Genomic DNA, 26872 nt, shown 5'->3' with positions numbered 1-26872 from the left:
GTGTGTGTTCACTGCTGTGTGTGTGTGCACTTTGGATGGGTTAAATGCAGAGAACAAATTCATGTCATGTCACTTTTCACTTTCAATAAATTATAATGAGTGACAATACAATGCTTCAAATTAATGAGTGAAAAATGAACTGTATAGGATGTATAAAATAAATTGAATATGATGAATATGACAAAAATGACTATTTTCAGCGGGAGAAATTAATTTCAGTATCTATTTACTTCTAATTAAACTTCAAATATATTTGTATACCTAATGAGTATATAAAATACAACTGTACTTAATTATATATTCAGCATATCAGCAAATGCATTCAAACAATACAAGCAACTCTGAATGACTCTGAAATATGTTTATCAATGAGGCATGGAGAAAATAAAAAGCATTTACATTTATGGCATTTGGCAGGGGCCATATATTCATAGCAATTTACAGAAGTGCTTTAAAACAATAAAGACCATCAAAAAATGTAGCTTTATACTGGTTCATTAGGTTATGCACTATGAGCCTGATCGGTCTAAAAACTATTGTAGGACAAGCACAATTACAACACAAGTATCTTTTAAGAATGAAATGCTAAATGTGTACAAAGCAAAACAAGCACAGCTCTCCACCAGTGAGGAGCAGTGAGTTACACCTGAAATAAACATGGGTTAGTACCTGTGTGCCAGTGTTGTTGATGTCAATGCCATCAGTCCATTTGAGTGTGGTAGGAGTGGCCACAGGGTTGGGTGCATCAGAGGCGATACTGAGCACAACTTTGGGCAGAGTATCTCTCTGTCTGCATTCAGGGAAAGTGGACAAATGGTGGTACAGCTCATGGTGCACAGAGCTCAGAGGGGGCAGCCTCTTACAGAAAACCTCTGCCCTAGCAGCTTCTGATATGTATATCATGTGTAAACATGCAAAAACACAAAGACACAACATTACATTTACAGCATACTGAGCCTTTAAAAACTGCAAAATATTTCATAGCTCATTTTTACAAAATTGACTCCTTCCGAGATATATATGCATACGAACTGTACCTCTAAGGTTTTCCTTCAGCAGCAGGGCTACAGGACAACGGTTATGGATCAGCATACGGGGACAGGGGTCCTCATTTACAGCTATATAGTTGATTCCCAAATGCTCCATATATGTCACAACCAGGGCCCTAAAACAGATACACAAAGCTGATTAATAAAGCATTCTGGCTCTTCCAGAGACTCTCAATACCAGGTTTTGAAAAGATTAGATATGACATAGACTCACTGATATCATACCATGCAAACGATAACCCACCTTGTGGCGAGGAGGTTGTCAGCATTCTGCAGTATGGGCACGGCCACACTTTGTCTGGGAAAGTCTGATTGTACAGGGACTGGTAGGCTCCATAATTTCTCATCCTGCTTGGATTCGTTCATGCAGCTGAGAAGAATTCGCTTTTGTGGTAGCATAGAGGAAAGCTCTTCTGTGGGGTTCTCTCTCAACACATCCCAGCAAGGCACTGCACATCTAGAAGGACTGCCAGCCTCCGACCCAGGATCCAGCGTCCACACACTTGTGTGCGAGGGACTGTATGGCTAAATTGTAAGTGGTATAAGGCAAATGGGACATAAAGATAGGGGAATTACCTATTAATTAAAAGAAGTATAAGTGCATATGCACATTACCTGGTCAGGTGAAGACATTAGATGTTCAGATAGAAGTGCTCTGTAATTAATGGTATATTTTGTGTTGTTCAGCAGAATGTTTTTATCCTCAATCTGTAAGATCTGAATCCCAAACCTCACCGTGGAGGACACACAGACCTGGCACAGCTGTTTGGGGTTGAGATGACACAAAAAAAGTGAGTCATGTTAGTTTGCATTATCAATTTATGTAGCTTTTTATAAATATTTCAACTCTATTATGAATACAGCTTAGTTAGCAACGAACTTTCACATTCAGCACCTACTGACCTGCAACCTCAATCCCACCTATGTGCAGAAAAGAGTGCATCACTAGTCTATATTGGATTTGTGAACAATTTTGTTCATGAATTTTGCATCACAGGTTCAGGGATTTTGGACTCAACACTGAATTTTGGTTACTGGTTTTGGTTTGGTTTATTTCAGTTAATTTCAGTTCCTGTATTTGCATGGGACATTTGATTTCCCACATTTCAGCAGGTCTAGACTGGCCCCAGGTATAAACGAACAATGAATGAATAAATAAATGAATAATATACGAGTGTTGGTTCTGTTTATGAAGTGGTTTGCCTTTACATGAAAACACAATATCTGTTTAGGTCTTTTTAACTTTTACTCCTCAATATGACTGGATTTGCAAAACAAAATTCATTTGCACTTGATGTAATTTATAGACCTTTCAATTAGTGTTCAGGACCCAAACATAAAGTCTAGGTCAAAAATGCATTTGAATAAAGTCCTCTTCCAAAGATAAAAGTGCACATAGTTTGACCGAGAATATCTTCATGTCATACATTATGATACACTGTTATCACCTGACAATAGCGCCTGTATATTAGCCTGTATACATATTTGGCCAGTTTTTTATGAGGAAGATTTTCTGCTCTACACTGTTCTACTATTGCATGCAAGGCACCATAAGATATTGAAGCAAAGCAAAAGGTGATATACAAATAAAGACTGTTATTATTAATCATATATATGTGAAAAAGCATCATTAGTAGGCATTACAGAAGGTGTCTCTTTCACAAACCTTCTGTCTGGGTAGGGCTCCAAGAATGATGTCAGCATCCACATGTCCCTCCTCATCCAGGCTCAGAATTTTGGCTCCGCCCACCTCTGTCCAGCGTGGGGAGTTTAGATCATGTAGCAGATGCACTGCTTCTGACTTGTGAACTGTATTAGTGTGGGGCCAATAAAGGCCAATTTGAAATGCCTTCTAACTCAGACCCACAGTAAAGGAAATTGGAAATAGAAACAGACACAGGAACCTCAGACATTTGGTCTTTAAACAGCATACTAATAAAGACATGCTCTTAATCTCTCACTCTTCCTTACAGAGACACAAAGGCAGACTTTACAAACCACGTTTTATCCATTTAGCCAGTTTAACCAGGGTACCTTAAAATTTGGGGGAACAATGGTCTTGCCAGCAGGAATCTGGAGAACAATGCTCTCATCTTCAAAAAGCCAGAGGTCCCACTGTGAATGGTTTGTGAGCAGAGCCCAAGGTAACAACTCCACAAGAAGAGTGCTCAAACCGGTCTTCCATGCACATAAGCGCACCTGCATGGGACTGTCCCACTGGGCTACTGGCCCTGTCTCCTGACTGCATAGACAAAAGTCCATCATGCACATGGTTAGAGAAATACACTCTGCACCTTTGGTTTAAAAAGAACATGCCTGCAAGTATTCGTGTGCTGTTTTACCAAATTTCACGGACAATTAACAAGAAATCCAGTATTTTTGTAAATAATGAGAGGTAAGTAATGTAGACTTTAATCTGTAGTAAACAGTAACACTCAAGATGTTTTGACACCCCCTTTTTTTTAACCTTTTTTGGAACCAGACATTCAATTTAGCACATATTGAGAGTCGCACTGTTCTTTACCTTATTAATGATTATTTGAATTAAAGTTGAATTGCCAGAATCATAATTTTTGGTACTGGAGCTTCCTGTTAGCTGCTGCACAATGTTAGCATACACACACCACACATCTGGCAAACAAGCTGTTCTGCTGCTGTTTATACCGTATGTGACCTACCTATTTTGCCTCAGATGTACAGACTCAGTGACCGTACTGACTGTGTGCATAATAGGGAACAACAAAGATGCATGCACTGGAAGTTTTGACATATTTGATAATCTGAAAGTTTGCTATATAAAGTATACAGTATATGGTCACTTACATAAACAATGACACACAACTCAAAAAAATTTGATTGCTCACATACAGAAAGTATATTAGACCTCTCACACACAGTCTTCAGTACATGTTGGTGACAGTCTGTGTATGTTTCTACCTGTCTGGGTTTTTGTAGGTGTAGGGCCAGGATGGTGAGTCACAACCTTTGGAGCTATAGAAGTGTTCCAGGATTTTGTTGAGGTTTTCACTCTTCTCTGGGCCAGCTTTATTCACAATTTGCTTGATAAGATTTGAGGAGATTGGTACAGCACAGTGGGATGCATCTCTTTCTTCACTGTAATACACACACATCAATGCAAATGCTCAATCAAACTAATAGAAACCATAAAACTCTAACCACCTTTTGTAATATCTCTGCAACCGAAAAAGTTAGTATAAATGACATGTTCAAATGCAAACATAAATACATATATGTAAAAAAAACATGCACCATTCTGATCTTTAAATTATGGCATATTCTATCATATAATGTGGACAAAATTAACTGGGAAGCAAAGATATTTTTTAACCTCCTAACCAGAATCAGGGATGCTGTCTTGTGCTGAGACCCAGGAATTTTGTTCAACAGCATTCTTCTTGACACATGTCAGGCTTTTAAGAATATTTTAGACTTATCTGTACCTATGATCAAAGTAACCAAAGTTAACTAATACCAAAGGTTATTAATTGTTCAGCCGTCAACTGTTTTTCACCCAGGCCTAACCTTGGATAAGTTTAAAAGCTTCAAGCCAGTAATGTCCCCTGTTTTGGGCTGCTTTTCTGTTGGTTTGTTTTTTGAGTTTTTGAAAGAATAAGCTCCTGAGTCTTCAATTCAGCAACTAAATGTGTATGGAAACTGCCAAAGAACCTGCTCCCAAAGATGCAACCAATCATACTGTCAGATGAACATTTTGCCATGCAATAAAAGAATGGATCATGAGAGTGGAACTGTGTGATGCATATGTTCACTATTTTTGTTACCGTTGCTCCAAAACAAAGATATTTTCTGAGGTTTGCCTTTCAAGGGCAGACAGCCCCATTCAAAGGTTCAAGGATATTCCTAAGATGTATGCAGGTGGCGTGTCACCACTGGTGGCAAGAAGCATCGGGATACTGCTATATCTGCACTATTGGCTTGTGTCAATCCACCATGCACACCTTGCAGTTTTTAATCTTATAAACACAAACTGAAATATACAGTATGTATGGTACCTGAAATCTGAAATTCCTTCTACACATAATTTTGTGTAAATTCACATCAGTGTTTGAAATATATTTATCATCAGTGTGCTTTTGGGAACCAATTATGTTGCTAGGGGCCTTTTAGGACCGAGCATAACTACACAGAAATGACTGAAGTGAAATTGAAAAGGTGAGATGTGTGAGAGACCTCTGTAAGTGAAGTGTTGTGGGTCATGTACCTGGCTTGAAAGCTGAGGTGGTGTGTTATGTTTGGCTCCAAGTTGTACAGAGCTTGTTCCTGCCCTTGACCTTGTATGAGCTGGCATTCCTTCTGCCCCAGACTCCTCTTTTCTACCTGCACGGAGACAATGTCTGGGAGATGGCTCCGCATTACAAACAGAGGACTGAAAACCACCTGTAGGAAGGAAACCCGTGTGAACAAACACAAATAAATCAATATTGGTTTAGTGCTCCAAATAGATGTCTTTAATTTGATGTGTGGCCTAATCAGAAAAAAAACTCTACCACATACCAAACTTAGGTTCTAACTGTAAATTAAGCATGCAAACATAAACCTTTACAGCCTGGGCAAGGCTTACCAAGGCAGTTACTAAGGATGCATGAAGATGTAGGGTCTGATCTGCAAAGTTTAAATCTGACTGCTCACTCATGCTAAAATCTCTCTCTATTTTAACCTTTTTTTTATTGCTCCCTTAGTCCAAGTTCATATACGCACACTCAATTAGTCTCAACTAGACATCCTTTGAATGTTTTAAAATAGAGGGGAATTTTATGTATTTATGTTTGGTAATATCCTTACTGTGTATGTATAGATACACTCACCACTCTCTGCTGCATATTTGAGTTGGGTTCCAGAGTTATTATTGTGCAGCAGACAGACACCAAGAACCCAGAAGAAGACGGGAACTACAGGAAACAAAACACATGAAAGCATTGTGCTTACCAACAAATAAAGATAACACAGGGAACGCTTTTATATTAGGGTATTATACAGTACAAACAAATGTTATGGCATTATGAAAAACCCTTCTTGCGACTTACCAGTTAAAAGCTAGAATTATTTCATTTTTCTTATTTTGCACATACTTGAAATTTGAAGTATTACTAGATTAGAGTATACTAGAGTATTACAAATATTAATAGATTAACATTGATTGATTTTTGACATTTTTTCCCCCTTTGGCTGCTCTCTGTTCGGCATCACCACAGTGGAATACGTGATCTGCATAGTAGATTAGTCACAGGTTTTACGCCGGATGCCCTTTCTGACGCAACCCTCCCATTTTTATCCGAGCTCGGGACCGGCACTGAGAATCAAACCTAGACCGCAGCAATAAGATCCTGCCGCTGGACCACCTGGGGGCAGACTGATAATGCTTGAACTTGATAATGTCTGAAAATTTATTTTTTTTTAATGTCTTTAAATCATAATAAACATATTTTTATATCACCCCTCTGAATTGCCAAGCATGGACATAGCCAATACATCAATTTGGAATGTGCTGAAAAACTAACAAACTACTAAAATACTAACAACATTATACTGAACAAGTCAGCCAAAGGAAACAACAACCATAAAAACTGCGGGGGAAAAACCTAAAACTATAGTCAAATAATAATGGAGGTTTCCAGATGATGCAAAATTAACCCTGTGGCTAAATCCAGGGTCATATCTACCAGAGGATCTTGCAATATGCCATGAAGGGGAACCTGCTATGTGAAGTGTGCATACGATGCTGGTAATTTGTTCATCAGATAACCTTTTATGGAATAGATATGCACAGTTTCCATCTAAGTAAATGTTCAAGTTGGTCCACTGTGTGGTGGATGTCATAACTTTAACCTGCAGACAAGACCCTCACCGACGATGACAACCTACAAGGATTATCTACAATTCATGGAATTGTTGTGTTCCTCCAGCATGTCTGTGCAGCTGCTGCCTGTCACCATGCTCCTTTTCCAGATTTCATGAGATTAACATTGCTCATCTCAGTTGTATGAGTGTGGAAGTCATATCCTATGAAAATCAGCTAACCATTACTGTTCTCTGCAGCGGTTGACCAAGGTATTTTATAGTACAATTGTGTCATACAGTCATCATGTGACTTGTTGTAAGATGTTAGCATGTGTGACCTGATGCATAATCCAGCAACAATGCTCAATAAGTCTGTAGCACTAATGGGTATTAAAAAGGCCAAATTGTGCCAAGAAACCATTCTCCACAAGATTACACTAGCATGGAATATACAGTAGATGCAAAGCAGTTTGTGTCCATGGATTAGCACCAAACATCAGCAGCACCAAATTCTGTGCTTGACATCTAAACGGAATTCATCAGACCAGGCTATGACGCCAACAAACCACATATAGAATAACAAATAACACACAAATAAACATATAACATTAAAAATCACTAACATACGTTATCATTTGAGAGCTAAAACAACACTATCAAGCCACTTATATTCATAGACAAAGTTGGAAGAAAGTCTGTCTGCCCTTTTAAAAATATGAGGTAATTTCCAGTAAGTGAATAAAGCATGCAAACTTGTTCCATGATGCTTTTTTTTTTTTTTTAGAGCATTGTTGTATTTTTAGGGAGTGAACATTCCAGTGCACTGGAAGGAATTTGCAATGAATCACTCTTGATACTAACCAGTGAACCATTGCATGTAAGAAAGAATGTATTGAAAAAGTGAACCGAGTTGTGTAACGTAATTGTAGCTTAATAATGCTATGGGCTATGAATAAATAGTTTCTGCATGGCAAACATTCCCAATTAGTGCTCAGTCTTCTCATTTTTGACAGACACATCATCAATCCATCATCATACCATTACATACCTGAAGTACACAGCTGTTGTTCACAGATGTATGTTTAAGATATACATCCTGGGACCATTCCTGATCTTTTTGTTGACGTACACAGAGGCCAGTCACCTCAGAGTCCTCCAGCACATATGAAGGTAACTTGCTCTCAGGTTCAACAGAAGATTGTAGCTTTCGTATCTGCACTTGGCCTTCCAACCCAACACAGCGCTGTACCAACTGCACCTCAATCACCTCACTCAAGTAGTTACATATAACCTGCCTTCCACAGATAATAATCTGAAGGAGAAAGACAGAGATTAAGAATATGGGTTTTGATAAACAGTGTTTAAAGTAGATGTTGTCCACTGCTTGTGTTACTACATTTCTTTTTCTCACAAATGAGGCAATAAGACTTCTGTGTAGAGAAGTGTATGTACACAAATAATTTCCTGTGACTATAGTTCTCCAATGTTACTGCACAGATGGAATCAGTGGTCCCGTGTGTTCCAACAGTTTATTTACAACTGTAAGCTGTTGATGTTAAGTATCTTGCACAAGTGTCACAACTTTAGCTCAGATGATCATTTAGGCTATATTTTTAAGTCACACTTGTCATGAGTTATTTTACAATTTATTGTCATTATCATTATTCTTAGTTTGGTTTTCACTTTTAGTTAGTATTTTCTTTTTCAAAGCAACGTGAAGGCATCTTGCTGACAAACTGTGAATGAATGAAAGATCATTCATACAGTGCCCGGCATAAATGAGTACACCCTCTTTGGAAATTAAGATTTTTATCAAGTTTTCTGTGAATATGAGAGCATTTCATTTTTATTAACATGAGTGTGGCCACCTAACTAAATCTTTAGAATAAGAAAAATAATACATTTAATTCAAATGAGTTGTTGCAAAACTTTTTACACCCCACAACAAACTAAAACTAAATCTATATGTGCTCCTTGATTTTTAAGAAAAGCATTCCTGTCAAAGAAATTATTTTAGACATTGAACAAGTTGATGACTTACAGCTACATCTATCCTGGAAAGTATGGACACTTATATCCTGGATGCTGGATGTAGAATGAATCTTTTCAGAATGCCCCACAAGTGGGTTGAGGTGTGGTGACATGCTTAGCCACTGAATCACTTTTACCCTGTTCCAACTCAGAAATGAACCAGTGATCTAGATATACAGTATGTTTTGAATAATTATCATGTTGAAAGAGTGCCCAGTAACCAGGGGCACAAAGTGATTGTAGCATCTTCTCTTTCACAGTATTTTACAGTATGTCTGTGAATTCACGATTCAGTCTATAAAATGCAACGCATTTGAAATTATGCAAAGAAATTATTTCCTTTTCTCAGTTCTTGTGCCATTTTGTCAGCATTATATGGGAGTGGTTTTTCCTCTCTTTAAATACCACCCTTAATCGTCTATTATTCTGTGGCCACCCGTGTGTTGATTGATTAGACTCATCTGCTGGTGAATTCCAGTTCATTTCAAATTTATTTTATGCTTTCTCCTAACATATTCATTGGGGTATGCTCATTTTTGCACCATGATCTTAAATTATTTTGTTAGAATAGTTTTGCCTTTGGTACTGACTAATCTCATTTAAAACAAATTAACAACATTTGCACAGATGTCTGATTGTATAGAATCCCATAGATGCTCTGTTATTATTATTATCTGCATTAATGTTAAAGCAAGATGGAGGATTTTCTAAGAAATCTGTCAGAGTGTACTCATTTATGCTGAGCACTGTATATGCTTATGGCAACATGAGGTTTTGCTGACTTTTAAAGGACAGAATGAAGAGTGACACTGGGTGTTCCCTGCACAAATACCTACTAGAAACAGTATTAAATTAGTAGCAAGAGGCATGCAATCAAGCAAGTGAGAAATGCAACTGTTTGCAAACAACAGTGTTTTATGCAGTGGACAGTGTAAAAGTGCTGTACCTGTTTCTGCACTCCACTCAGCTGCTGGATTTTAATAATGAGTGAAGCAATTTGGCTCTTCCGTTGGATGCATCTGACCATTGTGCCCACATTATCAATACTGAAGGGCTCAGACCAGCGCCAGTTACCCCAGCCTTCAATACAGACATGCAGCAGCTGTGGAAAGTGCACACACACACACACACACACACACACACACACACACACACACACACACACACACACACACACACACACACACACACACACACACACACACACACACACACACACACACACACACTTACTTTTGGAAATGTCATCGCAAAAATTGTCAGAAAACACAATTGTATTTATCTTAATCTACTGTAAATGAGACACCGTGACATAAAACAGCATTTTTGTAATACAGAAAATGGAATAAGCCTTTTACAGGTTCAAGCAAAACCACATGCATTGCATAATCCTGTGAAACAAATAGACAATCCTCAAGGCCACAAATAAGAGGAAGAGGAAGGGAGAGGGAGAGGGAATACAGATTAGAAGGAAAAAGGCAAAGAAAAAACATATGTATGAGCATATGCAAGGTACTCAGCTAAGTCAACTTTGTTTTGGTTTGAAGAGATTCAATCCACTAGAGGTGCGTCTCCACTAATATGAGTCACACACATTTACACCCTGGGTGCATGTCTAGAATCGCCTTTATTCCCCCACAATGAAATGAAATACTTTCTTGTATTAAGGGTAATAAATTAAAAAAAAAACATATCTACAAAATAAATTCCTCCTTGTCCTACTACTAATTACCCCTTATACATAAAAGAGTATCATTTCTTTTATTAATAAATATCCGGGTAAAGATTTTATGCACAGCCAAGCAACATGTTGTGCTGATAATGTGAAACCTTGGAATTTAAAAGTTCAGGAAGTCATTGGGTGGGGTGGATTAAACAAAGCCCTCTCTGTCTCCCTCTCACAGACAAAACAAAACGAAACCATCTACTCCTGCCTACATTTTGACAAACCATGAAGCAAAATGTGTTCTGGTCATTTTTATGAAAGAACACAAAGATCCCACACCATATCCACAATGAAGGATGGTGGTGTCTGCTTTTCAGCTGGGCCTGAGACTCTATTCAAAATACAGGGAAATAATGGATCAGTCCAAATCTATTTTTGGTTTCTGTTTTGGTGCCCTAGACAATGCCCAGCTCAAAATCCTATTGAAAGCCTGTGGGATGACTTGAAGAGGACTGTGCACAGGAGATTTCTCCAAGAAAAGTTTTGGAGCATTTTTTTCTAGAAAGAGTGGAATGTTTTACATCTAGATGGATCAGATTCAATAAGATAGAAAATGTGTTCTAGGAATCTAGAATCCAGGAGGAAGAATGCAGGTTCCACATAAGCCATGAAAAACTGGACCAGCTCTTCACTTTTGCACAGCTGTTGAGGGGTCATGGGAGTCTAAATGTGCAGTGGGTTATTTGCCTACACTCATGTGCTTCACATTTGTTGTGGAACTGTCTTAAGGATTATGGGCTATCTGGGTTGCTACTGCATGTGATCTGGTCTCTGTAGGAGCTCTGTGAGAGTTTATACATGATCTAAAATACATGTGAAGATTTTGCTGAAGAGCTTGAAACTGCAGAGATGAAATTCAGCTTACCCAACTTTAAATACCTTTTGAACTTAAACTAAATAGATAAATAGATAATTTACTGGAAAAGACAGCATGAGATATGGATGCACACCTAGAGCCTAGGCACACCTAGAGGCTTTGGGTGAGATTGTATCTTACAGTTGATATAGGAACATTTGCCCAAGAGGAGCTGGAATCCATGACTCATAATATAAAATTTCTTCACCTATTGCCACTCCGAACCCCACCAGGAAAAATGGCATCATGAGATGCTGTTAATGTTGGGTCTTAAAATTAATGTATATAATTTGTAATAAATGTATGTTTGTTTTTTTGTGTGTGTTTGTGCGTGCTACCATTGGACAGTCAGTCATGTTAAAACCAAATAAAAACCATCAAGCACCTGAATGGTCAGAAAGCTATCTATTTACCAGTGAAGTTGCAGCAACAAGCTTTTTGATGCCAAAAAAAAACACTTATCAGACCCTGTTATGTTAGAAGGTGCACAAATCCATTTAAAAAATGCTAAACGTAAATGCCAGGGAGAGACAGTTACCTGTGGGGCTTTGTGGGATCTCCAACAATATTGGTGGCTTTGTCCACTGGACAGCACCACACTTTCATCTGTATCCAGCTGACCAAAACATAGTGTCTCCTGTGTGTCATTACAGACTACATAGTGACAGAAAATGAGCTCCTCTGCCTCTGGTCTCAGATTCTGCATATTAAGAAGAAACAAACAAAAACACAAACACACACAAACCTTTTTGAGATAATAACATTAGACAGTCCTTGGAAAGTAAAAAAATTCACCAGATCACAACTGCATCTATGTGAAAGCTTTACAGTTTGTGATCATGATGATTTTTACTTTTGTTTAATAGAAATGTATAGCTATGCATAGCAAATGTGCAGCAAATTGGAAAGCACCGTGGACCTTATTGACAATAGTGAACCTGTAATATACAGTCTTCTCCAAATATATTGGGGCAATAAGACCTAGATTTACATCTAGATGGTACTTCAATCATGACACATACTGTATCATGACAAACCACCCAATTGTTATGGGAGCAAAATTACTTGAACAGAAGTATTAAAAACACCACTTAATTTTTTGTTGAATATTCCATACAGGTCTGGTGACTGACTTGGCCAGTGAAAAATGTTCAGCAAAGATCCCTTAGCAAACAGTTAATCAGACACCTGAGCAAAATCTCGCAGTGGCCTACAAAAACTCACACATAGGTGAGATGACTTTTGGTCATATAGTATAGTATACCATTGAAATATTTCCTTAAATGGTGTGTGTGTGTTTGTGTGTGTGTCTCACCTGTTGCCATGCTTTCACTGCTGTGTCCAAGGTATGTATAATGTGCTGCCCCACCGTAATCAACATGGGCTCTAATAACACACTGAAATGGAGCATCAGCTCTGTTTGCTGGGAGTGTGTGTATTTATTTGTGGCATGGCCCTGTAGGCTAAATGGTTGCAGGAGAGGCAAGAGGGTGAGGTTCCGGTAGTCGACCAATTGGCAGTGAAGTGTAGAATACAAGTGCAGCTCCTGCCCCAGTTGAGCCCCATCACTCCAATCTCGCACAAACGCCTTTGGCTCTCGCAGAGACACCACCGCAAACTCTTGAAAAAATGGCAGCTTCCTGTCTGGAAGGAAGGGACGGAGCCGCTGGGATGGAGCTAAGGAGAAAAAAAAAGAAAGAAACATAGCTGTAAGCAGTGATGGGACAAAGCACCAATGGCACAGCAGTGCCTGTTTCAACACAAGTTTTGTTGTATGTTATAATGTTGCATCATTTAACATTACGTGTACATTTTGAGCCTCACTGCATGATATCGATGACTTCAATATAATAGATATATTGACATCATTCTGGCTGTATGTGCTATGACTATTTAAAATAGTCATAGACTATTTTGACTAGTTTGGAATATAAGCTTCATTGAAAAGCCTTGTTGCTGGCCGGTTGTACCATAAAAATGTATTTACTATTTGTACGTTATGTCTAAGTGACACATCACTAAACATGCATGTAAAGTTTAAGGTACACTGTGTTATGTAATTATACCACACCTTTGGATGGCATGATGTGATAATTTATAGCCTCAACATGGCAAAACACTTGAACATATCAATATTTAAATTTTTAATCATGGGCATTTTACGCTGACTAGATTAGGATTGAAACCAATGAATCACATGAGAGAATTTTTTTTTTAAGTTAGGTACGCACAAAATGCACCCAGACAGAAATGCCAGATGTTCTGTTGGGCAAAGTAAATGTAAGTGAAATTCTTAAAAGAGACGTCCCAGTACTTAAAAATTTGAACTTTCGGCATGATGTACAGTGACATTATGTCAAACTGATTGCGATATTGACATTGTTCACGATACTAACTTTCCACTGCAATTCAGCATCAGGAATATCTTGATATCATGTTGACATTATTTGGGTTTAATTCAATTGATCATCTAGAAGCAGTATATAAAAGTTTGGTTTATAAGCCAGACTTCCTGTTGCCAGTTGCTAGAGCAATTTTGCAGGTTTATGTGACCACACAACATCATTGAAAATAAATGTCAACTTTGGGCCTGCATGATGTCCTGTATAGCGGATATATGGCACACTATGTCTCTGTGTATAGGTATACATGTGTGTGTGGTATAATTAAATAAGTAAATGCAAATAAAAACAAGCTGAATAAACTTATATTCGATTTGTAATAATTTCATAATAAGAACTATCATAAGATATTGACACTTGCTATGTTATTTTTTATTTTTTTTGCATTTTGTATACAATTTTTTGCATATGCCTTATAACAAATCGTGTAGCTGAAAACTTTATGGTGGTCATCCTGAAGGCCCTAATCGCTGAATGTAGTAAAGTTTGAAAAATTAGGAAATCCAATAAGACTAAATGCAAGCACTATGGACAAAGGAAGAAGACTGTTGAAACACACAACAGAACATTGACAGTGGATGCAGATTTCCATGTGTTTAATAAGGAGTTTAGGTGACTGTGGCTGTTACCTTTACCAAGCTGTTCCAGGTGATGGCACAGATGCAGCTCCAGATGGGCCAGTTTCACAGACACACCCAGTGATGGCACAAGCCACGGTGCAAAACAGGAGTCGACCTGCATACACGCTGCCAGTGCAGTAGGAGATACCAACTGCTCACAGTGTAACTGGGAACCCGACTCACTTTCTGAACTAAACGAGGACAGAAACATGCTGTATAAATAGTAATGCAACAATACTTCAGTAATAGTGAATGTAGTAAATTTTTTTCCTGTGACAAATCTTTGACAATAACCAAATTGTGATGTCTAAGCAGGTCTTTGATGCATCTAGCAACAAAATTACACCCCTGACAAAATTGCTAAGTTGTGAATAGAAATAATCACAAATGTGAAAAATGTATAGGCAGTCGCCATACTACTTGTCAAGTTCGTAAAAATATATTATTATATTGGCAATCCAAAAATTTTGGAAAGTTTATATAAAATTGAACATATGCTGTGGTTAGTGACAGCATTCAAATACGAACATTATATGATATTTGGTAAAATTTCACTAAAGATATCGCTATGTTTAAAAGTATCACTGAGCTTCAAGCAAAGTCTAAAGTCTATTAAAGTTTAGTTATGATAATAATTCAACTTGTAAGTCAACAACTAGATTTAAATAAGCAACAAGGTAAGAATATTCCATTAGATTACTGCAGTGATTAATATGTTTCAGCAGGTAACAAGCTATATAGTCCTTAAATGCTGCAGTTTTTTTCAGAAGACATATCCTATACTCTCGCGCACACACACACAATGAAAACCTAAGAGCATATTGACATTTGTTGAGATAACTGTTTAACTGTTGGTGATCTGAAGATTTATTCAATTGCACTGCAGAAAGCAATCAATTATTTTCATTACCAATACACACCTCTCATCTGCTCCATCTGCTGTATTGTTAACCACAACTCTCCAGAGATCAGAAGGCACTAGGTCACTCTGATAAGTGTGGAAATTTAGTGAGGGCATTTTGAGCTCACATACATTGCTTTCAGACAGGCTGAACTCTCGGTATGGCACAAAGGCTCTCCTCAGTTCATCCCAGAACTCCAGGCTACATGGCACCTGTATAGGGGTTTGAAGTTGTTAAGCACACATTCTCATACACATAAAAAATAGTGACTATATTAAAACTGTGCAGGATGCAATAATTTTTATTTATTTAACCTTTATTTAACCAGGAAAAAAACCCATTGAGATTCAGAATCTCTTTTTCAGAATCTCTTTTTCAAAAACTTTCATATTTAAAATATACAGCAAAAACAGACAAGATATAACAGAAAAAAATTATTAAATTAAACATAATCTCCACATAATCACCAGCAGCACTCAGTAGTAACACATGCATATAGTATTCAAGTAATCCTTTATCCTCATTTTAAACTGCATCAGTGTTGGTAAATAGTCTAATTTAAAATGTTTCTGCAGTTTATACCAGGATGATGGAGCAAAAAAATTTAAAGGCACTTTAACCGAAGACAGTCCCCGTATGGGGAATGTCATATGTGATTACTGTACATTTCAGTGATTTTAGGAATCAGGAGAGAACATAAATAAGAAGGCAGTTTACACAGTATGGCCTTATAAAGAAAAATATACCAATGCTCCCATCTGCGATTATGCAAAGAAGGCCAACCAACACTCTCAAACAACTTACAGTGATGAGTACGAAAGCTGGAATTCGAAAATCCTAATCCCTACCAACCTTTGGAAACGAAATTTTCATTTGTTATGAATTTTTAAATGGAATGTTTGCAATGCATTTAACTAAGGTATTAATGCACACTAAAAGACAGAGACAGAGTCAATTGTATCATCATTATACATATTGCACACTGAGATGAGGTTGTGAGCCCTTCATTGTCTAATTAAAAGAAAAAACCCTGCTGCCTAATTTAGTAGACACATAAGCTAAACCATCTTGCTGAGGGTGAAATGATTATCAAACAGATTGAGTGGGGATTAATGTTGCAGCCATGGCAAAAAATAAACCCATTTATTGAACAGATTATGACTGGACCAAATCTATAATTTGATGGAAACCGTCCTTTTAATGATAGAAAAGACCAAATTACGATTTCATCATTAAAAGAATTGAATGAAGAATGGATACTGCAAACTATAGGGAAATGCTTCAAGAGAACCTGCTTCAGTCTGCTTAAAAACTGAAACTTGGGAAGAATTCACATTTCTATAGGGCAAGGATCCCAAGCACAAGCCAAAGCAACACTTGAGAGGCTCAAGATTAAAAACAATTGTGTATGAAGGTGCTATTGCAGTAAAAGGTGATTATATTAAATATTAATGTGATTGATTAAATAATAAAGTGTATATTACTGAAAGAAAATATTTTTATTTGTCATAAAAATAGCCTCCTGGTGGTAGAATGGCAGGTTCCCATGCCTCCTGGTGGCAGGATCCCACGCTCTAATTGCTGTGGTCTGGATTCCTGAGCAGGAAGCTCACCCATCCAATGAATACCCAACTCTCAGTGCCAGTTTCAAGCCCAGATAAAATGGGAGGGTTGTGTCAGGAAGGGCATCTGGCATGAAAACTCTGCTAAATCAAATATGCGGACCAGATAATCCGCTGTGGCGACCACAAAGACGAAGCAGCCAAAAGAACATTACTTTTTTACTTTTGACTTTGGTGGCCCAGAATAAAATTAATTAACACTTTCACTCTATCTCCTCATTGCTGGCAGTCTCCAAAGACGAAGTCTGATATGCCACTCTAAAAGTTAAATGTCTATTTGCAAAAGAATAAAAAAGGAGCATGTGTCAATAGTACTCACCTGTAGTACATCCCCCAGGTCAGCAGTGCTGATGTCTGGGTCTTCAGTGGTGTTGAAAGGCACAGGGGTAATGCGCACAAAGGTGAGAATTCTAGGTTCTGGATACCTCCACATCATCACACCAGGACTATCCTCTGTTTCATTATAGAACATTACTTCATGCACACCTGGCAGCTTCTGAGAATCTATGGAAGAACGAGGACCGAGAAACTCCAGTAGGAACTTACACAAATTCAGATGGTAAGTGTATTCTAATGCTTTAAATAGCCTTGACCAGAGTCAACAGTCCTACTCTGTTCAAATAGGTGCCTAAAACCATTTCTCTACATACAGTATATTCAGATTAGTATAAATTTGTCACCACCACTCATTTATGGTCATAGTTAAGAACAACGTACCTGAACCCTGTATGTACCGAAAGATGCCAGTGCGCAGGTCATCTGAGGAATGTTCTGTGTGGTGGGAGCGTGAGCTAATAAAAAGTGACTGATCCGAGGGAATACAAATTTCTTTGTCTTCCTGCCCTTGACTTTCGACCTCTTTCGGGTAGTTCTGCAGATACTCTTGAATCAGACTAAGACAATTATAGTGCTCCTGCCCCCAAAATACCTAGGAAGCAGAAAGAGACAGATAGATATAGAAGAAAAAGTCTAGCATACAAGGTGTGAATGGCTACATGAATGTGGATTGCATGAAGAGTTTTATATAATCCCTGTAGTATAATAAATAACCTTTCAGTATCTAGCAAACAACATAGGACATTTAATGTTAATTTAGGAACTTTATTGTTCTCAGTGACGAATTTTTTCTTTACAGTCTTCTACATTTATACACATAAAACACATATAGACCTACAAATATCAAAATCGGGAACAAAATTTCCATGTTTAAGTTAGTGGCTGTTTCTGCAAATAAATATGATTATTAAATATCTATTTTTTTGCTCTCAGAAATGTTTTTAGCTCTGGTTAGGCTTAGGATGATGGTAAATGCTATAAAAGGTTTGTTTACCTGTAGCAGTCCTCCTCTCAGTTCCAATAAAATTCTTGGTTGGCCGGTATCAGGGCTACCACAGTGTCTGCACCAGTGGATGCCCAGATCCAAACTGCAGGAGAATGGCCCAACAAATGCACTTCTGCTGCCATTCAGACCCGTCTGCATCAACACATCCTCACAGTGCCATAAAACGCCCACTTCCTTTGCACTGTCTGCTCAGAGAATTAGAAACAAAGTTTAATCGTTTTAAAAAGAATTCTAAAATAATGTTAATAAGTGAGATGTAAATGAACGCATGTGCTTTTTCAGGACGATAAACATTCAAGATTAAATCTATTTTCTTTTTACACTTCAGACTTCTTGTGAAATGCACCATCTGTATTCTGTCCCTCACCAAAAAATATATTCAAATTTGAGAGAGAGAGAGAGAGAGAGAGAGAGAGAGAGAGAGAGAGAGAGAGCGAGAGAGAGAGAGAGAGATAGAGAGATAGATAGAGAGATAGATAGATAGATAGATAGATAGATAGATAGATAGATAGATAGATAGATAGATAGATAGATAGATAGATAGATAGATAGATAGATAGATAGATAGATGCAGCAGATTTTAAAACTAGGGTGTGCATTGCAGTTTCTCTGCAACATGCTAAGTAATAATGTTATTTGTCTTAGCAAATTTTAGCAAGCGAGAAATTCTGGTGAGGTTTATAGGTTTGGTCCTCACGAACAACTACACATAAACAAATATTTTGACACAAAAAATGACAAAAAATTCACTTTGTAGTTATTTTTCCCCAAAAAAGGAAATGAAAATTCAAAAGCAGGTAGAAAAAAAAAACAAACATTCAGGTGGTACTAATGAAATCAACAAGATTAGTTAATAATCAAGAAGTCTGACTACTTCTATAAAAGCAGAACTGGCTTTCTGGTGTTCTGGAGCATTCAGGTGTGTGTCTATATCATGCTCAACAATCCAGGAAGGATTATAAGACCTTCTTGCCTTCTCAGGAATTTGCATTTTTAAAACCATTTCATGTGCATGTTTGAAGATGGTGTAGATGATTTTGTTTCTATATTAAACTGATTTTGAGCTAATAAGACAAGCCAAAACATGATTTGTTGTAGACTGCTTGATTAAGAGAGACATATATAATCAAATAGCTTTAAAGCAATGCACTGACCAACTGATTGCTGTACACTCTTTGTGCTCAGAATAGCTGTCATACTGGACACAGAAAACGTGAGAGTGGGTCGAAGAGGGTGCTCCATCTCCATCATGACGATCATCTGCACAGTCTGGAGAGAGACCTTGTGAAAGGGGCCGAAAGTCTGAAGGACGTTTGCTATGCGGTTGGATAATGAAGGTGAGACTCCACTGGCGTCAACCATTTTGGTGCTGTGAGATGCCTCAGGGAAGCAGGTGGTGGTGCCAAGTACATTAAATCCATCTGAGAAGATTTTGCTCCATGTCTTAATCTGCTCCAGTTTAGTGGGTGTTGGGTTCACCTTCAGTGGCCTACATAGCTCCACCTTTAGCTCAGCTGTGCAAACAAAAATATGAAATAAATACATACATACATACATATATTTGCTACAGTCTCACAGGCCACAGTAGTATTACTCAAGTTAGTCTGTTGGTATATTAATTAAAGCAAAGCATTACTACACAGATTAAAGGGGCAATGAATTGGAGAACACATGAGAGCAGTAAGTTACTCATGGCCAGATACCAGTTCATGTTTATGGGTGAAGGATGTCCCCATGTTAAATAAACACTACTCAGAAAGCTATGCTAGTGAAGTACAATAGTCTTTTCTGTCAGGGACAAATTTACCACATGGCCTAATACAACTGGTATATTAAGCATCCATTCAGTTTTATTAGATATTGTCTAGCTGACATTGTTTACAGACAGGGAACTCTTACTATGTCTTGCTGTGTTAAGACATACATTTTATTTTTCCATCGTGCTCTTGCTAAAGTAAAGTTCTTTAGGCATGTATCCCCAGCCAGGTCCACAGCTGAAAGGCAGAAAATGCCAAGACACATTGCTGAAACCTTCAAGGAAGTGTCAGAGAAATCCAAAGGTTATCAGAGCTTATCAGAGGATTCTGGAGGGGCTTGGGAGGTCCTGGAAAGTCTCCACTGTTTCTGGTTTGATGCGTGCATGTCTTTGTAAGAGGTGTAATCCAAGGCAAGATAATCTTTCATCACTGTTTACTACTGCAACTGTTTCCAATGCTACCTCATTTGGCTCCAATCCTAATTGCTACAGCACCTAATGCATTGGAGTTTCATCTCAATTTCCCTTGTCTGAGGTCTCCTTTCTCTATTTTTTACAAGTGCTTTGGTTGTAAATTTGCTTTATTGTAGAAGCACGATCAAATGTGCTCATTTATTCAGACAGTGTTTGGCTTCAAAATGGTAGAATGAACAGTGTAATCTGCTGTAGCAGAAGGCATGAGGAAGGGTGTGTGTGTGTGTGTGTGTGTGTGTGTGTGTGTGTGTGTGTGTGTGTGTAAAACCCCACCTGGCCCGTTGAGGAAGTCTCTGATGCAGAGAGAGAGAAGAGGAGGAGGGATTCCGGTCCTGCTGTCTACCTCTCCCGCCACTGTCTCTAACCAAAAAACACTATAGTCTAGAGATTCTGGCAGAGATTTTCCTGTGTCTAAGAATCAGAGAAAGTAAAAATACAGAAATGATTAAAAGGAAGGAAAGAAACAAAGATAGATTGCGAACCAAATTAGAATTAAAATTGTTTCCCACACTATGCTAAAATATTTTTATATTCCTATCAACTCTCCTGAGCTTGTGGTGCCTTGTAAGTGATAATGTCTAGGGTGAAGTTACTATAAAAATAAATAAATAAATAAAAAATTCTAAATAATAAATAAAAAATACAAACTTGTATTCTGCTCATTTTCTGTGGGTTTTACAAGTAAATTGTAAGTAAATTGGGAGTTACAAATTCACCTTGAATGCAGTCTCAGCATTCTGTCCACAGTCTAGTAGTATTTTTAATCACATATAAATATATACTTTTTGTAGTTACATTTACAAAACATATTCAATTTGTCAGATTCCAGCAGCCCTCATCCCCATATTATTATGCTTTAAATTTGAATGGCATTTGTTAAACTATATTAACAGCAGAGCAGTGAAGATAAACTGATACTGATAGGCAATATATAACTATATTACTACACCGCAAAACATCTTGTAAACACATTTATCCAGCATTTTAATTACATTTATTTATAGACATGACTAATTTCAAGATATTCATTTTAAGCATTTATTTCTAAAATGCTACAAAAATTATCTGCCCATATTAAAAGTAAACAAATGAAAATGTTCTACAAACATTTTTAAAATTATACAAAAATTATTTTATATTTAATTTGTAGAATCTTATAAGAAATATTAGATACATTTGGCCTTTTTTTACATTTGCATAAAAACCTATATAAATAGATAAATATTGCTTCCACTTCAGTATAGTAACTAATAGAAATAACCTAATACTTTGATCCAACCCTTTAATAAACCCTTTAATTAATGTCGTTTTTGGGAGCGTAGCACAAAAGGTCAGAGCCCTTACTGGCCTGCAATGTGGAGCTGCTGAGTGTTGAAAGCCTTCTTGGAAAAAAGCAGAAATCAGGCTTAAGAACAGAGACATTACATTACATTTACAGCATTTAGCAGATGCCCTTATCCAGAGCGACTCACATTATAACCTATAGCAATCATTCAGAAATTGAGCTACTCCCTGCATTGGTTGCACGTAAGCTGAGCTGGGAAAAAAAGACTAGATCAGAGAACTCTGTTTCATTAAAATGAAGTAAGAATTAAGGCAGCCTACCCAGGTAGGTGTTATCAGAGGCAACTCCCTTCACTGTGAGGTCAAAAAGTGAAAGCTCTAGACGCTGTCTGCGCTGGTGGCAGCTGAGAAGGACTGATGGCTGAGTGAGTTGCAGGAAAAGAAGCGGCTGCAACAGGCCTCCTTCTACACCTCGTCTCCCAGGCTGTCTAACAACAGTAATACCCAGTGTTTGCCTTACATGTTCTCTGCTAGGTGAGGACAACCCATCAGACATGACAAACTCTGCTCCTGAAGAAGTATTGAGCAGATCTCCCGCTGTGACAGGCTCAGGTATCTGAGGCTCTACATGTTCTGAATCTTTCTTAGTTATGTTGGGGAATTTCTTGTGTGTATGTTCAGTGGGTTCTACAGTTGATGCTGAATCGTGGGTCATTATATAAGTCATGAGATTGAGGCTGCCGGCAGTGAGAAAGATGTCAAAAGGTATGAAGGACAGATTCTTGATGATGGTAGGCTGACGGGAAAGGCATGTTAGTTGTCGATGGCTAGTGGACCTGTGTTGGTCATAATGAGCAAAGCGCAGGTGTTCACTGTCACTGCCAAAGCCACTGTCCTGCCCACAGGGCACAGTCCCCATCCTTGAAGACTCCACATATCCTGCAGCACACACATTTCCACGTTGAAGGTTCTTCCTGTGCTTCTACACATGTAAAACACAAACCCCATACATGCGACACACACACATACACACACACACACACACACACACACACACACACACACACACACACACACACACACACACACACACACACACACACACAGAGGAAGAAAAGTAAAAGCACATTAGTCAAGTAGGCACTACAAAAGAATTAAAGTAATTAAAAATATATTAAAATATTTTTTTGCATTTACTGTGATTCTTGCTGATATTTTCTGTGCTCAATTACAGCACAATAACTTTTTCCTTCATTAAAATTTTAACATATAGTACTCTATATAACTGACAAGTTATATGCTGGTTATTTGATACTGCAAAGAGAGAAACCTGTTGTTAGAGTCAAAGAGCTGTAGAAACTCCTGTTCCCTACTCACCCTAATCTCAAGGCTGGGCATATGGGCCAGGATAAAACACTAAACCATCTCATAGCATAATTCTATTGGCTGGGCATTTGAGGTAATGTTCACCAATGGTGTGTGACAGGTCACAAATGTCAGCTGGTGACTCTGCTGGTCAACCCAAAAGTGCCATTGTGCACCATTCTGTTAACTGAGGTCCCCTTTGGAAGAATTGGCCAAGATGCATATATGTTTTTTGATTTTTTTTATTATCCCTGGTGGATTATGCACATTTATGCCACATACACTTTGCAATCTTTACAAATTCCTGGGCAACTGATTCATCAAGTATTTATTTTCAGCAGACAAATGGGCTAATCAGAGAAATTAAATGCTTAAAAAGGTCATTTATATTTGTATTTATTAATGTATAAAACTGGGATAAGTGCATCGAAATGACCCTTGTGGTGTCAAGAGGACATTAGATAATAAACACAGAAAAAATTGCTACAGATGCATGTTTTACTACCTACATCATCAAGCTCTAATTTACTTGCAAAGTGATTAGGACTCTTTGATATCGCACAACAAGTGTGGTCAGGTGAATGGATAGAGGCTTTAAACTTTTTTTATCTACATATACAAAACATACACCCAATCTTCTGAAACTGTGGAGAAAGGTGTTTCCTGTCACTCTGGCAACAGTGGTTCCAGAGATTTCTTTTAATCTAAAACATTGAAGCCCAGTTCACACCTGTTCTCTGGGACGACAGTGTGTTTTCACCTCTAGCCAGTCACATGGACCTCACAGAAGGCCACACTGAGACTACCCCAGGTGTGTTTGTACACAGCCATCCATATCAAAACACACACAAACAAATGCCTGAATACACACACATTAGCCAGTGGACAAGATCAGCCTGTTTTTGAGCGATCCTTAAAAAAATTTGAAAATAGATAGTCAATAAATTAAAAAATGCAAGGGAACTGTTTCCAGTGGCAGTTATGCACGCACACACAATAAAAGGGTAATATTAAATTTATTGAATTCTTTAAGCAGTGTATGATATCCTTCTCATGAAGAAGTCGGCTTCACATAGCAGTGTTAACTTTGGATCTTGGGAATCCAGCTACAAAAAAAAGCTTCTCAAGAAGAAACATCTAAAAAAAAACAATTGTTCTATAGCAAAAATTTGGAGAGATTTAAGCATAAGATTTTGATTATTTTGTATTTGTTGTGCATCAGACAACTCAACAAAAGGAGAGGAATGTGAATGCTAAAGGAAATTCCACTGCAAACCACATGGCCTGAACCAACCAATACCTCCTTAACCATGGTTCAGAAGTAAGATTCAATTACAAATGATCTCCTAAGGACATAACCTCAAAGCACAAAGGAAACACTGTTTTTTCAACAAAAAACAAAAGACATTCAGACACTACATCACGCTCACATCTGAAACAGCAAACCCCAATTAGGTCATAGAGTGGGCAGCCTTGGTTACAGCTTGACAAACAGCAACACGGCTGGGGAAATACTGTATGTTTGGAAAAAAGTGAGCATAGTGACAGAAATGCAACTCAGAGTGCTCCCTGTAAAGTAAGGAGGCTATCCCAGGGCAAATAAAAAAAATGCTGTGTTATATTCTTAACAAACCTGCAGACATACACAGAACAGAAAATAACGAAAAGATAATGTTCAAGAAATTGGATATGGAAAGGAAGCATGTTTGATCGCTTTTGTAAAAATGCCAAGACAAAGACATCCTAGAGACCTCAGAATCGGAGAAACAAGAGGACTTGTGAAGGAGCAACAGTGTTCTGGAATGAAGGTGTACAAGAAAATGATATTAAAAGCCCTGCACACAGCTGGCTTGTACAGAAGAGTATCTATGTCTGAGGTTTTCCAAAATCATTTGTGGCCCAACTAAAATCTTGGCTAAGAATTTGCGGTGAGATGAGACAAAAATTAAGCTTTTTGGTTAAAAAAAGACTTTATCTTAACATCTTAACACTACCCATTAATCAACAAATACCATTCCGACATTTAAGTACGGACTAGAAGAACCCCTCAGTGCGGATTGTTATTCCTCAGTCGGGGATCTCATCAAAATTAAACAGAGGATGGGTGGGTGGTGCAAAATACAGGGAGATACAGAGAGACAACCTAATTGACTCTGCCAAATTAAACTCGAGAAAGTTCACCTTTCAACAGGTCAATGATCTCAATCACCAAGACCAATGAACATTCCACAATGGTCGTTCGAGACTGTGATCCAATCAAGAATCTGTGGGACTATTCAAATGTCATCCAACCAACCTGAACAAACCATGGGAAAATCTGACAGGAAGAATAAGTTAAAAGCTACAACAAACAGTGTGCAAAGCTGGTTGGCTTTCAATTTTTATCTATGTATAAATTTTTTTTTTTAAGATTTGCTGACAAAAATAAATTTGGACGCATTGCACTAGCATAGTTCATCTATATCCATGAAACAAATTAACTCAGAGTCTAAAATCACATACTTGTATATTATTCAACACTAACCAGCTTTTCTATTGCAGTTAGTGTCTGAAGTTTAAAAACCTCTCATGTCACCGTCTAACATACTGGAAGCTCAGATACTGTACCAGTTTTATACCACTTTCAAAAATAAGTACATTATTTGTAATAAATATAAACCAGGCTCGTCTGTATCATTGTATCTCAATACCACAGCATTTGCCCTGTTAGACTGATTTCTTTAACAATTAGCTTCTTAACCAAATAGTTCTGAATGATTATTCTTTGGTCGATCCAAACGTATGAACTCATCGGTCAAGCATGATTGAGGTAGTGTGGTGGTCTGCACATGCATGGCAGCTTTTGGAAATAATGATGGTAGTAGTAGAATGAATTCAGAAGTCAGAATTCAAAAACATTGTGTGTGCCAATTTACAGTAAAGTGCAGAAACATCAACATGCAGCAAACCAATGAAGCAAAACAGAGGGGAAAAAAGTGGAAGGTTAAGTTCATGTGGTCTTTAACTCGATTGAACATGCATTGAAGGAAATAACCATGTTCAAGACTGTCTAATTCATCTTCTGATAATCTTTTGAACTTTAACACAAATTCATTCTTTTTATAGAAAAAAACCCAAAAGAATTGGCCTTGCTGTCCCAGTAGTTATGGAGGGGACTGAATGTACGTTACTGACATAATAAAATATTCAAATGTTAATTTAGAACCACATGATAAATCTATAATTGAAAAAAAGTAGGTTGCTTAAATCTTTGGGTTATAGACCCCTGGTCATATCCTGTTTTGTTTTTGTTTGTAGAAGGTACTCTGTAATTATGTACTGTTGTTTACCTCTGTGTTTTTTTCTGAAGATCCAAAAATAACCATGTTGGAAAGGATCAGTTGTTGGATGAGCTGCACCTGAGACAAACTTAGAAACATCTCCAGGGCTGATGTGACATTCAACTCCAAACTGTGTCCACACACCACAATATCCTGCAGAAATAGCAAGAAAGAAAAATAAAGACAAATTGTAAAACGGGTGAAAACACCATGGAAGCCCCTAGGTGAGCCCTTACAGAGTTGAGATACTATAGGAAGAAATTTAGAAATGTAGAAATGTTTCAATATCGCTGTGTATAGACAAGG

General features: G+C 37.7%; 1 protein-coding gene across 4 annotated transcripts in view; it reads right to left on the bottom strand.

Moving 5' to 3' along the window:
- Positions 1–26872, bottom strand: part of LOC113659627 (vacuolar protein sorting-associated protein 13B) — a 92229-nt gene that overhangs the window by 7582 nt on the left and 57775 nt on the right. For all 4 annotated transcript variants that reach the window (XM_047808431.1, XM_047808430.1, XM_047808432.1 and 1 more), the window contains exons 34-55: positions 26576–26719; positions 22203–22863; positions 20871–21008; positions 19522–19881; positions 18356–18552; positions 17743–17953; positions 17345–17529; positions 15422–15615; positions 14511–14692; positions 12795–13156; positions 12018–12179; positions 9844–9999; positions 7915–8178; positions 5894–5977; positions 5290–5465; positions 3987–4163; positions 3084–3291; positions 2716–2901; positions 1665–1811; positions 1294–1574; positions 1038–1165; positions 670–887 (exon numbers count right to left, since the gene is read on the bottom strand). In XM_047808431.1, coding sequence (XP_047664387.1) covers positions 670–887; positions 1038–1165; positions 1294–1574; positions 1665–1811; positions 2716–2901; positions 3084–3291; positions 3987–4163; positions 5290–5465; positions 5894–5977; positions 7915–8178; positions 9844–9999; positions 12018–12179; positions 12795–13156; positions 14511–14692; positions 15422–15615; positions 17345–17529; positions 17743–17953; positions 18356–18552; positions 19522–19881; positions 20871–21008; positions 22203–22863; positions 26576–26719 — 4821 coding nt within the window. The remainder of the gene's footprint in view (positions 1–669; positions 888–1037; positions 1166–1293; positions 1575–1664; positions 1812–2715; positions 2902–3083; positions 3292–3986; positions 4164–5289; positions 5466–5893; positions 5978–7914; positions 8179–9843; positions 10000–12017; positions 12180–12794; positions 13157–14510; positions 14693–15421; positions 15616–17344; positions 17530–17742; positions 17954–18355; positions 18553–19521; positions 19882–20870; positions 21009–22202; positions 22864–26575; positions 26720–26872) is intronic.

This window comes from Tachysurus fulvidraco, chromosome 25 (assembly GCF_022655615.1).
Source record: "Tachysurus fulvidraco isolate hzauxx_2018 chromosome 25, HZAU_PFXX_2.0, whole genome shotgun sequence".
Taxonomy (NCBI): Eukaryota; Metazoa; Chordata; class Actinopteri; order Siluriformes; family Bagridae; genus Tachysurus; species Tachysurus fulvidraco.
Note: the sequence above shows the minus strand (reverse complement) of the source record. Positions and strands in the feature narration are given on the sequence as shown.